The sequence below is a fragment of the Trachurus trachurus genome (assembly GCF_905171665.1).
Source record: "Trachurus trachurus genome assembly, chromosome: 23".
NCBI lineage: Eukaryota > Metazoa > Chordata > Actinopteri > Carangiformes > Carangidae > Trachurus > Trachurus trachurus.
In genome coordinates, this window is record NC_139912.1 from 4984730 (window position 1) to 4996087 (window position 11358).

At 43.4% G+C, this 11358-nt stretch overlaps 1 protein-coding gene across 1 annotated transcript; it reads left to right on the plus strand.

The window, feature by feature from the left end:
- Nucleotides 1–1125: 1125 nt before the first annotated feature.
- LOC311006968 (arg8-vasotocin receptor-like) lies at nucleotides 1126–9934 on the plus strand (the record flags this gene model as incomplete). The annotated part of the gene is made up of 3 exons (XM_084000042.1): nucleotides 1126–1470; nucleotides 2583–3234; nucleotides 9645–9934. 3 exons carry the CDS (start codon nucleotides 1126–1128, stop codon nucleotides 9932–9934), a joined length of 1287 nt encoding a protein of 428 aa, XP_083856168.1.
- Between the last annotated feature and the right edge of the window lie 1424 nt (nucleotides 9935–11358).

An 11358-nucleotide genomic window follows, 5' to 3' on the forward strand; every position in this document is an offset into this window, starting at 1 on the left:
GAAAAAAGGACAACTCAGAACTTTCCTGAGAATCTTCACAAGTTTTCTGTGAATCCATAAGTTCATCATAAACAGGAGCTGCTAACGGCCAATTTGGCCACTTTAAATAATGCAAAATTGGTTAAAATTACACCGAAAGAATCAATATTTGTGGTTCAGATCAGTCTTTTCGCCATTAGCTGCTGCTTATTGGGGTGGAATATTATAAAATTAATTTTTATGTTGGTTCGTATAAACTTTTTCTGTTGTGATACAAGATTTTCAAAGTAAATTAACCCAAGAGATAACGCCGGCTGATCTGAAATGATAAGCAAATCAATTAATGGGCAGAAAATTAATTTCAGAGAGAATGCATTCGTTATCAGGGTTTTTCAAGCAAAAACACAAAAAAAGATAAGAATATCCTGGTCTTCTTCTCTCTGGTCTGTTTTTTTTTTTAGGGTTTTGACAGTTGTTTGGACCAAACAAGACATCAGAACACATCACCTTGGAAACTGTGCTCAGGTTGAAATGTTAATTGTTAATTCTCCTCAATTTTGGCCTTTAACGATTTTCATTTTCATTTCAATTCTGGGTAAAATCGCCCTCCAGTTTGCCCATAATGAAACAAAATTGAACAATTTAATTTGCTGGGTTATTTACACTTTTTTTTCTCTCTCTCTCTCTCTCTCTGGCCACACGTTCAGCAGCCTGCACTAGTTTGTTTTGCTGTTAAGAGGGGAGGGAGGGAAGAGGAAATGTGTGTGTGAGGGTGGGGAAGGGTGTGTGTGTGTGTGTTGGGGAAGGGGAGGGGGGGCTGGTGTCTGGTCTGGTCACAGGGGCAGGAGCCTTTAAAAGAGGCTGGATCTGCAGCAGCGCAGCAGCTCGCATCCAAAACCAGGAGTCACTGTGCGTCACGGTGGAAAAATCCAAATCAACTGGACGATCTTTTGGTTTCTTTTTCTTCCTTTCTTTTCTTTCTTTCTTTCTTTCTTTCTTTTTTTTAAACTTCTGACCGGTTCAGTCCGTGCAACGCTGGAGTAATTGGGGGAATTTGACTTCAGCCACAGTCTCCGTCGGTGGTGACGGTTACGCACGGGCGGACGGGCAGCCAGCTCGGTGCGCTCGGTGGAGCCGCGCGTCACCATGCTCTTCCCCTCGGAGAGCTCCTGCAACATCACGGCCAGAAACTGCACCGAGGGGTTCAACTTGACGCTGCAGCAGCTGGAGACCGGAGCTGCGGGTGTCGGTGGTGTCTCCGCCACAGCTGGGAACATCAGCGGGAAGAGAAACGCCACCGACGACCCGTTCGGACGCAACGAAGAAGTGGCCAAGATCGAGATCACCGTCCTGAGCCTCGCGTTCATCGCCGCCGTGGTGGGCAACGTGAGCGTGCTGCTGGCCATGCACAAGAACCGGCGGAAACCGTCGCGCATGCACCTGTTCATGAAGCACCTGAGCCTCGCGGACCTGGTGGTGGCTTTCTTCCAGGTGCTAAGAACAAACCAAACCAGAGTAGACACGACAGACACGCACATCATCACACCCAGCGAGGGGCAGGTGCAGAGTAAAAAAAAAAAAGGCAAAATAGAAAAAACAAGGGTAGGACTCGCAACTCTGCAGAACTCAGCGTATCAATTTATTGCAACAGTCATGATAGAAGCAGAAGAAACAGTCAACCCAGAAAAGAAAATACAAGAGCTCATAAGAAAGGTCTGATGTCCATCTCGTCGTTGAGACCTTTAGTTCAGGAAAGACTGTGTTAAAGGGATAGTTCACCCAAAATTGAAATTTCACTCATTATCTACTCACCATCATGTCGACTAAGAGCTATGTGAGAAGTTTCAGAGTCCTCCGTGGCTTCTCTGAGTTACAGGGGGTCTCGGCGTAGCAGTGCATGTCCATATAACCGTTGCAAATGGATACCAACTGTCTTCGTAACAAAAAGACACACCAAAAAAACATCCAAATACCTCCATGCTGCTCATATGTAATGTCTGTCTTGTATTGAAGCCCCGACATGAGAAATTGTTCCGCCGGTCAGTGCAAAGACACAGGAAGGGCAGTGAACAGAGACACTGGGAGCTTCCGCTACAAACAAGCATAAAATATAGACTTATTTAATTTTTTTCGGAACAATTTCGCATTTCGGGGCTTCAATAAAAGACGGACATTACATACGAGCAGCATGGAGGTATTTGGATGTTTTTTGGTGTGTCTTTTTGTTACGAAGACAGTTGGTATCCATTTGCAACCGTCATATGGACATGCACTGCTACGCCGACACCCGCTGTAACTCTGAAACTCATGAGTGAGTAGATAATGAGTGATATTTGAATTTTGGGTGAACTATCACTTTAAGAGTGTACATCCAAAAAAGTTCACGTTTGAGGAGAAGGTTGTTTATGTCACCCCCCCTTCGTGGAAGTTGGACATATTCGATGCCTGTGTATCTGAGAGATGCCACAGTATGTTTGAAGAGATTGAAATGTCTGGCAACCGGGCTTTTTTGATCATTGGTCCTAATGTAATGTTGCTCCTACATGTGTTCAGCAATTCTGTTTTTCAAAGGTCGTGAAGTTTTTTTTCTTTCTTTCTTCCAGGTGCTGCCACAGCTGTGCTGGGAGATCACCTTCCGCTTCTACGGACCGGACTTCCTGTGCCGCATCGTGAAGCACCTGCAGGTCCTGGGCATGTTCGCCTCCACCTACATGATGGTGATGATGACGCTGGACCGCTACATCGCCATCTGCCACCCGCTGCAGACCATCCAGCAGCCCACGCAGCGCGCCTACGTCATGATCGGCTCCACGTGGGCCTGCAGCCTCGTCCTCAGCACCCCGCAGTACTTCATCTTCTCCCTGAGCGAGGTGCACCCCGGCTCGGCCGTCTACGACTGCTGGGGCCACTTCATAGAGCCGTGGGGGGCGCGCGCCTACATCACCTGGTTCACGGCCGGGATCTTCCTCGTGCCGGTGGTCGTGCTCGTGCTGTGCTACGGATTCATCTGCCGCACGATCTGGATGAACCTCAAGTACAAGACGCGGAGGAAGAAGAGCGTGGGCGCCGTGGCCGAGGCCACCAAGAACGGCATCCTGGGCAGGAGCTCGGTGAGCAGCGTCAGCACCATCTCCCGCGCCAAATTACGCACGGTGAAGATGACTTTCGTGATCGTGGTGGCGTACGTGGTGTGCTGGGCGCCGTTCTTCACCGTGCAGATGTGGTCGGTGTGGGACGAGACCTTCTCCTGGGACGGTGAGTTTCTATTTACTGTACACCTTCCAGAAACATTCAATGCAACAAGTCCACAGTGGTTCTGGTGCCTCCATCCAACAACCTCCTCCTCACTGGAAACATTAGTTTCCCTGTGGGGGAAATTCTGTGTTGCATCCTTGATTACAAAGCTTATTGAAGCAGATTGAAGTTCTGAGCTGTCATCGGTTCAAAGCTTGATTTGAGGTAATTCTGGACCAAGAATCATCTAATAGCTCATATAACAGCAAAGAGAAAAGTCTAAAAACATTTCCCAGGTGTTGAGGGTTGTGTTTTTATTTTATCCACAAAATTGAAATATTTCGACAACAAATCTCCATGAGTTTTTCCACAAATCTCCATGAGTTTTTCCGTACAGACTTTCATGGTCCTCAGAGGATAAAAACCCTCCAGTGTTCAGTGACCCTCAGACTTTTCTGTCAAAGCTATGGCCATGATTTGGTGTTTGATGCTGACATCAACACCAACATGCTCAAGGTGACATTCAATGTCGTCTGCAGGTCCTGGAAGGTCTCAAAAAGGCCAGATTTTTTCAAAATAAAATCCTTTAAGTTATTTTAAAGTCTCATGATTGTTATGTAAAGTTTATATTATGATCTCTTTTAATCTCTGCTGTTTCCTTCTCCAACTATCATGAGTCTTTGCCGATTTATCATTGGGGAAGTAAAAACAGATGGAATTCTGTCCCCAGCTTTTCCATTTCAGCCACCTATAATGTAAGAAAATCTAAATATTAATCACAGCAGAAGCCACAGCTCAAACAGCAGGTGTTTACTGTATGGTGAAGTAGAGGTGCTGTATGTCGACAGTATTTGAATGTGTCATAACACTTGCCTCATGTTTGAATTTATATAAAGGCCAAATATTTGTGCAACTTGTTAATCTCAGGAACAATTTCCGCCGTGTGTAAATATATTCAGGTTTTTCAAGGTCAACCTGGGAAGTGGAAACACTTCAAATTGTCCTCAGAATAAATAAGATATTCAGTATTTTATTTAAATCCAGACATGTGCAGTCAGAGTGTGTGATTTCCATATGATAGAGGTGAGGATAAACATTTTTTTTACACTCTCCAGCCTGTTAAAAAACCTGCCTTGGTCAGACTGAAGCAGCTGCTCAACCACCTGGAGAATTTAATTTCAGAGAGTTTTGCTGATCCGTGATAGGCTGTGTGCTGCTTTCACAGGGTTTTTCTGAACCTGAGAGGAATAAACTTTCAGATGGACACTGAGTTCCTGTCCTTGTTTGACATTTAACTGTCCAAATGCCAAAAAAGCAGCAGATTCAATCAGAAAAAAAATTGGAAAGTAATGGTGTGTGCAGTGGATTTCTGAGCCTTGACCAACACAACCATGACAGGTAAAGAAAAAGAAAAAAAAGAGAGCGTTTAAATTGAGAAGTTTTAAGCCTTGAGGTGCTGAACTTTGGACACAGAGTTGAAAAAGGTTTTGTTTTGGTGGTAAGGATAAAAATCCAGACACCTAAAGCCAAGACAGCCTCAGTCCAAAATCATCACTCACAGATTTATGGACCCTTTAACAAGTGCAGCCTGATCTGATAGACTTCCATTGTTCTCTGCTGCAATGAAAGTTGACTTAGAAGAAGTTTACTTGGAAGGACAGTGCAAGTTAATGAAAGCCAATACAGAATACACAATGTAAACACCCTGGGTTGGGGCTAAAATGCTAATTTAGATCTGTAAAATAAAGCTTTTCCAGGATAAAGGTGACTAAACCAAATAGTTCTGTCACTTAAACCAGAACTTCAATTGGTTCTCAAAGTGGAGTCGGGGGATCTGAATTAGGTTTCCAAATAAAAAGGAGCTCTAACAGCGGAGCAGAGCCGTGAGCTGCTCAGAGCTACTCTACAGAGGCTCAAGGGATTTCTTGGTTTCCCCAAATCAAACTCATCAAATACACAATCCAACAACTCCAAAACGCTCTGGTGGACAAGTTGTGACCATCTCTTTCTGGTAACGTTGTGTTATTATCTCATAGCGTGGTGAATGTGCAGGTTACAACTTGTCCACCAGAGCGTTTTGGAGTTGTTGGATTATGAATTTGATGAGTTTGATGAAGGAAATCAAGAAATCCCATTAGCCTCCATAGCGTAGCTCTGAGCAGCTCGCGGCTCTGAGTAAGGAACCTACTCCTAAAACTATAGGGATTATGGCAATGGGCCAATTTGCCATTGGTTTCAAAAACATCCTGTAATTAACAAAACTGATGTGAAAATTTGGTTGTGAAAAAGACCACTGCCCTCAAAGAAAGAGCCACTCATCCACCGCCACCGACAACCTGCTCTGATGTTATGTGGACTTTACAGTTCTGTTGGGAAGCCTTTCTGGCAGATGGTACTGTAGACACAACGCTCTTCTGGCTGAAAGCCTTGAAGGAAAACTTCTCCTTTGTGTAACTACAGCCTTTAGTCTGCGCCAAATTTGGGACGAGACCAAATAATTGTTCTTGAGTCGAGGCCGAATTGAACCCAAAGTGCTTTCGTAGCCCTAAAAACTGACCCAACCGCCTCCTGATGACTCCACTGCTCTGTTGATCAGTCTCGTATCTGCTCGTTGAAAGGTGCCGTTACTGGATCCACCCCAGAGGTATACGTATGTGAAGAGTGAGAATGTGCTGCTAAATCACCACCCACCCACACACACCGTCTTCTTCTGCTCAGTGACAGATGTTTCCACAGCTGGAGAACCATCTGAGCCAATCAGAGCCTTTGTATACATGGGGATGACTCACAGGATGAGACAGAGAGGAGTTGGAGCTCAATTATGTCCTGGTGCAGTTACGGTCACTTCACATCCATTTCATCAAGTCCGGTGGAAGGAAAAGAAAAGATACAGCATAGCATTGCAATATTTTGTGACGAGATATAATTGATATAATTTAAATGTAACATGTTCCCAGAGCAGGAAAATGTTTTTCATTTTCTATCCATGCAGACATTTCTACCATTTTGCAAAAAGAAAATGTTTTCTAAACCTCCACATCAATGTTCCCTCTACATGTAATTTTCAAAACTCCTGAGCAGAAATTCAACTCCTGTGATGACATGCTTGAGTGACCGTGAGCGAAAGCTCAAGCGTACTGAGTACGTCCACATGCTGGTGCTATGGCCTCACCTCTCCAACTCCAAATATCAATACAATTGGCTATTACTATTATTAATAATAACAGATTATTTTGACAACCTAGACTAGGCTGGGCTACTCCATATCTAGGTCAGTTACAGTTAATGCTAACAAAATACAATATTGTTTTGGCAAAATAGATTGCATTTGCATTTATTGCCATATGCACAATATGAAAAAAAAAACAACTAACGTCGAGTTGGTGTCATCAACTCTTGGCACAGAAGCATTCTTGATATGAACAGTAATAATAATTCTCAAGCAAAAACTTCAATCGTAGTTGCACTACAGACCACGGTTAAGGTCATACATTTCACAATTCGAAGCGCACATTAGGGAGAAATAAACAGTAAACTAGTCGGGGATATTTGAGTGTGCAACTTTTTTTGTCTTCTGGGCAAAGAGGTGGGAAGCAGTGTGCAATTGCACAGTAAAACACCTTAGAGGGAATAGTGCTCCACATCATTTCTAGCCTAATACCTGCATTTATCTTTGGATCAATTGTGAGCCAGACTTATGGTTTAACACAAGACTGGACCAGCTGGGTAACAACATCTACTCTGAGCTGCTGCTGCTGCTGCTGATACATTAATGAACCAGAGAGAAACAATAACTGCATTTTCTGATTTTTTCCACCTGTGTTTCGTCTTGCTGAAATCCAAACACACACTCAGAAACACACACACACACACACACACCTCCAAAACCTTGGATCCCTCATTAATCATCGTTTGACACGACTCTGGGATTTGCCTGTTAACTGACCTCGTGAGCTCGACACCTGGGACAACTCAGTGTATACACTGAGTTCACTTGTTCAACAACGGCACATGAACTAATCTCCAAGCGATGATTGTGTTTTCTGATTGAAGGACCGTTTGATAAAAAAATTATACTGTATACAATTAGTTTTTCCATATAAGGAGCCACAGATTGCAGGGTGTACTGTTTGATGCTGCAGCAGCTCTTGGTTCTTTATGATGTGTGTTCAAGATTTAAACATGAAAATACATCTGAGAGTTCCCGGTGTTATACAGTAAGACCTTTATCCTGGCTCCCTGTGGGGCGAGTCATTTATCTTTACATACCAAACTATGGAGCAGCAGCTTTTCTGTTTTTATTCTCAATGCACCTGGGATCTGCTACAACTCTCATACAACGTCTTGCACAGATGTTTTAATTCTCTTTTTGTATTTCTCGAATGTAATTTCGCTCCATTTAAACCAATCGAAATGTAGATTGTAGTGCGTAAACCAGCTACTATATGTGTATAGTGTATGTACCGCCTGCTAATGCTAATTGGTGTGTTGCAGCCTTGTGGTGAATTGGAAAGTTTGTGGTAGGGAATTAAAAACTGATAAATAGCTTGATATTCCTGATTAGTACATGATAAAAGGGTTCCATTATATTAAGCCTAATTAAAATCTTAACATCCAGTCATTGTTTTTATGTAAATCAACATGTGCAGCTCTGTGACTTCACCTTATTTGTTGTCAATGAAACACGACTGATCAGAGCTGATGTGCAGAGTATTTTTGGTGCGTCAAATCAGCCGTCGACTGCAGCTCCTCAGTTCTACAGCAATTTTTTCAGGGCCCAAATTTTGCACTGCAAATATTTTTCCATGTAATATTTGGCGTTAGAGGCAGAGGAAGCTTGATAAGCCGACTTCCTCCCCGCAGGCAGCCACAGTGTGATCCAACCCCCGAGGTTGTGTGTCGTCTGAATCTGAATAAAATCCAACACGTCGTAAATCCTGTGATTACACGAGAAGCTTGAAGAACTGGAGCCGGAGGGGGGGAGATGAACATGTGAAACGCTGCAGCACCAGAATAAAAGAGGAAGAAGAAAGGAGGAAGTTTCATTTTAAATCACCCGTTTGCTCGGACAACTTTGAAACAGATGTGTATCTCTGTAGCTGCAGTCAAACTATGGAACTCTGTAAAAGTAATGAATTGAAGACTTGTACTAATGTTTTCCAAGCCAAGAAAATGCTTTAAGGAAATAGCAATCAGAAATGATGATAAATGTAGCCAATGATTCTTATAATGCTGTTTTTCGTTTTCATTATACTTGTTCTTGTCTTGTTCACATTATGGTAAGACTACAGTTTGTTCAGTGACAGATAAGACAACTTTAATCATAATCTAATAAAAAAGATTATAAAGAGGAATGTACACCAGCCAGAAAGAGTATCTGAACAATTTAAATAAGAGAAGTGTTCAGAAGTGTTTTTTTGTAAATGACTAATCGTCAACCAAAAAATAATCGCTAGATTAGTCAAAAAATGTATCGTTAGACTAATCAACTAATCGAAAAAATAGTCGATAGATTAATCGGGAGAAAAATAATCGTTTGGGACAGCCCTAGTCTTCCTAGACAAATAACTAAGTCCAGTTGCTTTCGATTAACCTCCTTTGAAATACTATGACCTGGACTAATGAGAATATGCACCGGCTTTTTCGTCATGAGAATAACGCAGCCGAATCGCCGTTTATGGTCGGAACTACAGCGGTATGTGATCGTCTTCGAACCTCTGACTTTAATTCTTGATGAATGAAAACATGAGTCTGTCTTGCGCCGGTCAAAGAATTTCACGGTGCGCGGAGGCTCATAAATGTAGTGTGAAAACGCTTCGCTTTTACAAAACTCCTCGTTGTCCCTTTAAGTGAGGGGCAGGCAATATAAGATGTATCTTCTCCCTGCTCCCTTCCAACCAATGGAAGAAATGTTGTGATGATATTGTCAAATTGTGAGATTGCCTTGGTTGGAATAAATAAAAAGAAAGAACACTGCAAAAACTCAAAATCTTACCAAGAATATTTGTCTTATTTTTAGTCAAAATGTCATTTCTAATCAAAACAAATCTCATTCTACTTAAAATAAGACTCATCACATAAAAAGTAACTTGTTTTTAGACACGTTTTACTTCTTTACGGCAGATTTTCACTTGAAATAAGTAGAAGAATCTGACAGTGGATCAAGTTTTTCCTTTCTTATTACAAGCACAAAAAAAATTGCTTTCACTGGCAGATTTTTCTACTTATTTCAAGTGAAAATTTGTTTGAAACAAATGAAAATGATCTAAAAACAAGTTCATTGTTAGGTGATGAATCTTATTTTGAGTGAAAAGAGTTTAGTTTGGACTAGAAATGAGACAAATATTCTTGGAAAGATTTTGACTTTTTGCAGTGAAAAGAAAGAAAATAAGAACGAGCAGCTGACGCCTCCCTGTGTTTCCCTCCTGCAGACTCTGAGAACACGGCCGTGACGCTGTCCGCGCTCCTCGCCAGCCTCAACAGCTGCTGCAACCCCTGGATCTACATGATCTTCAGTGGACACCTCCTGTCCGACTTCGCCGGCAGCCTGCCGTGCTGCCGCCGCCTCAAGACCAAGTTCGGCCCTCACCGGGACTCGGACAGCAGCTTCCGCCGGACCACGCTGCTGTCCCGGCTGCAGGGGCCGCGGCTTTCCGAGCCCTTCAGGGACCTGAACCCCGTCGGCCCCAGAAACTGTCCACAGGTCCCGTCCACGTCCTGACCAGGAGAAAGTCCGTCCACATAGTGTGTTGTGTGTGTTGTGTTGTGTCTGCTTGGCGAAGGCGACACCGAACACATGAACTGGTTTTACCTGCTGGTTTGTAGCAGCGGAGGAAGGAAGGTGTGATCTCATCATCTGAGGGTGGGTTTGTTCTCGTTGGTCCGATCCAGAGTGGGAAAGTTTACCACGTGGCTGTTTGTGTTGTTGATGTCGGCTCTGTTCAGGTTCACACTGCTGTTATAGAAACGGCATCCGACCAGGTTGGTTGGAGCTTTAAAGCAGAAGTAAGCGGAATGTTTGTGTTAAAGCAGAAGTGAGTGATATATTTGTGTTAATATAAGTCTTAAATAGTTATATCTTCCGACAGCAATCACTTACATAGAGTGTTTGGACTGAAACACGGGTCTCTCAGTCCCTCTGCTCTGCTCTGAGCCGAGGAGAAAACATTTATCGTATCCTACAGTTTTTATCCAATGAGGAGAGAGAACGGCATGCAGGGCTGTGTGTGCAGCCAAGGAACGCCGTGAATGTGGTGACGTAGCGACGAGGACTGTTATGGTGCGTTCAAGGAAACTCGTATTTTTCCAACCGTGAAGTGGTACCAGTTCGATCTGGTATAGTTCACCGGTCGGAAGTTACGAGTGGCCGTTATAGTGACTTTCACCGGTAAAACAGGTCGGAGAAACACGAGTGGGTTGCCTGGAACGCTACAAAGTCATAAGTTGTGACTTGAAGCTGTAATTTACGATTTCAAAAGCCTGCCTGGAACGCAGCATTAGCGAAAACGACCGGATCACTCACTTCTGCTTTAATATAAAGCCCTATTCGCACGGGATTAGTATTACCTGGGGACGTCTGGTAATTTGTAAATTACCCCCCCACGTCTGTGTTTCTTGCGGTGCATTCACACGGGATAAGTGAAGTCTGTATTTTTACTCGAATTTACTGACATTTAGGCTCCGATATGACGTCAAAGTTGTGCACGTTGTAACATCCGCTGCTGTCACATCCATGTGCGAAGCAAATGTAAATAAAATGTCAAAGCAGCAACGTGACTTCGCAACAGTGTTGTCGCAATAACGGGCCGTCATGGCCTATTAAAAAGCCGCATGTCAATATCCTCCGAAATTTTGCTCTTTTGATGGAACGGAGCCTGCTCTTTTTTCGAATGGGTCTCCAGCACCGATACGAGCCCATGTTTGCACCTAAAACGCCTTCGAAAATGCCTCTCATAATTTCCACCGCAGCCTCCATATTTCAACCCGTACAGTAGGCTATGGTTTCAACCGGGGAAGAACAAAAAATGCCTCTCAATTACTGAGATGCAGATTCGCACGGGACTAGTTTTACCACGGGACGTCGGTCTTTGGTGAAATATAGTAGGTAATTTGTGGGGGAATTTTTACTTTACAAATGACTGACAT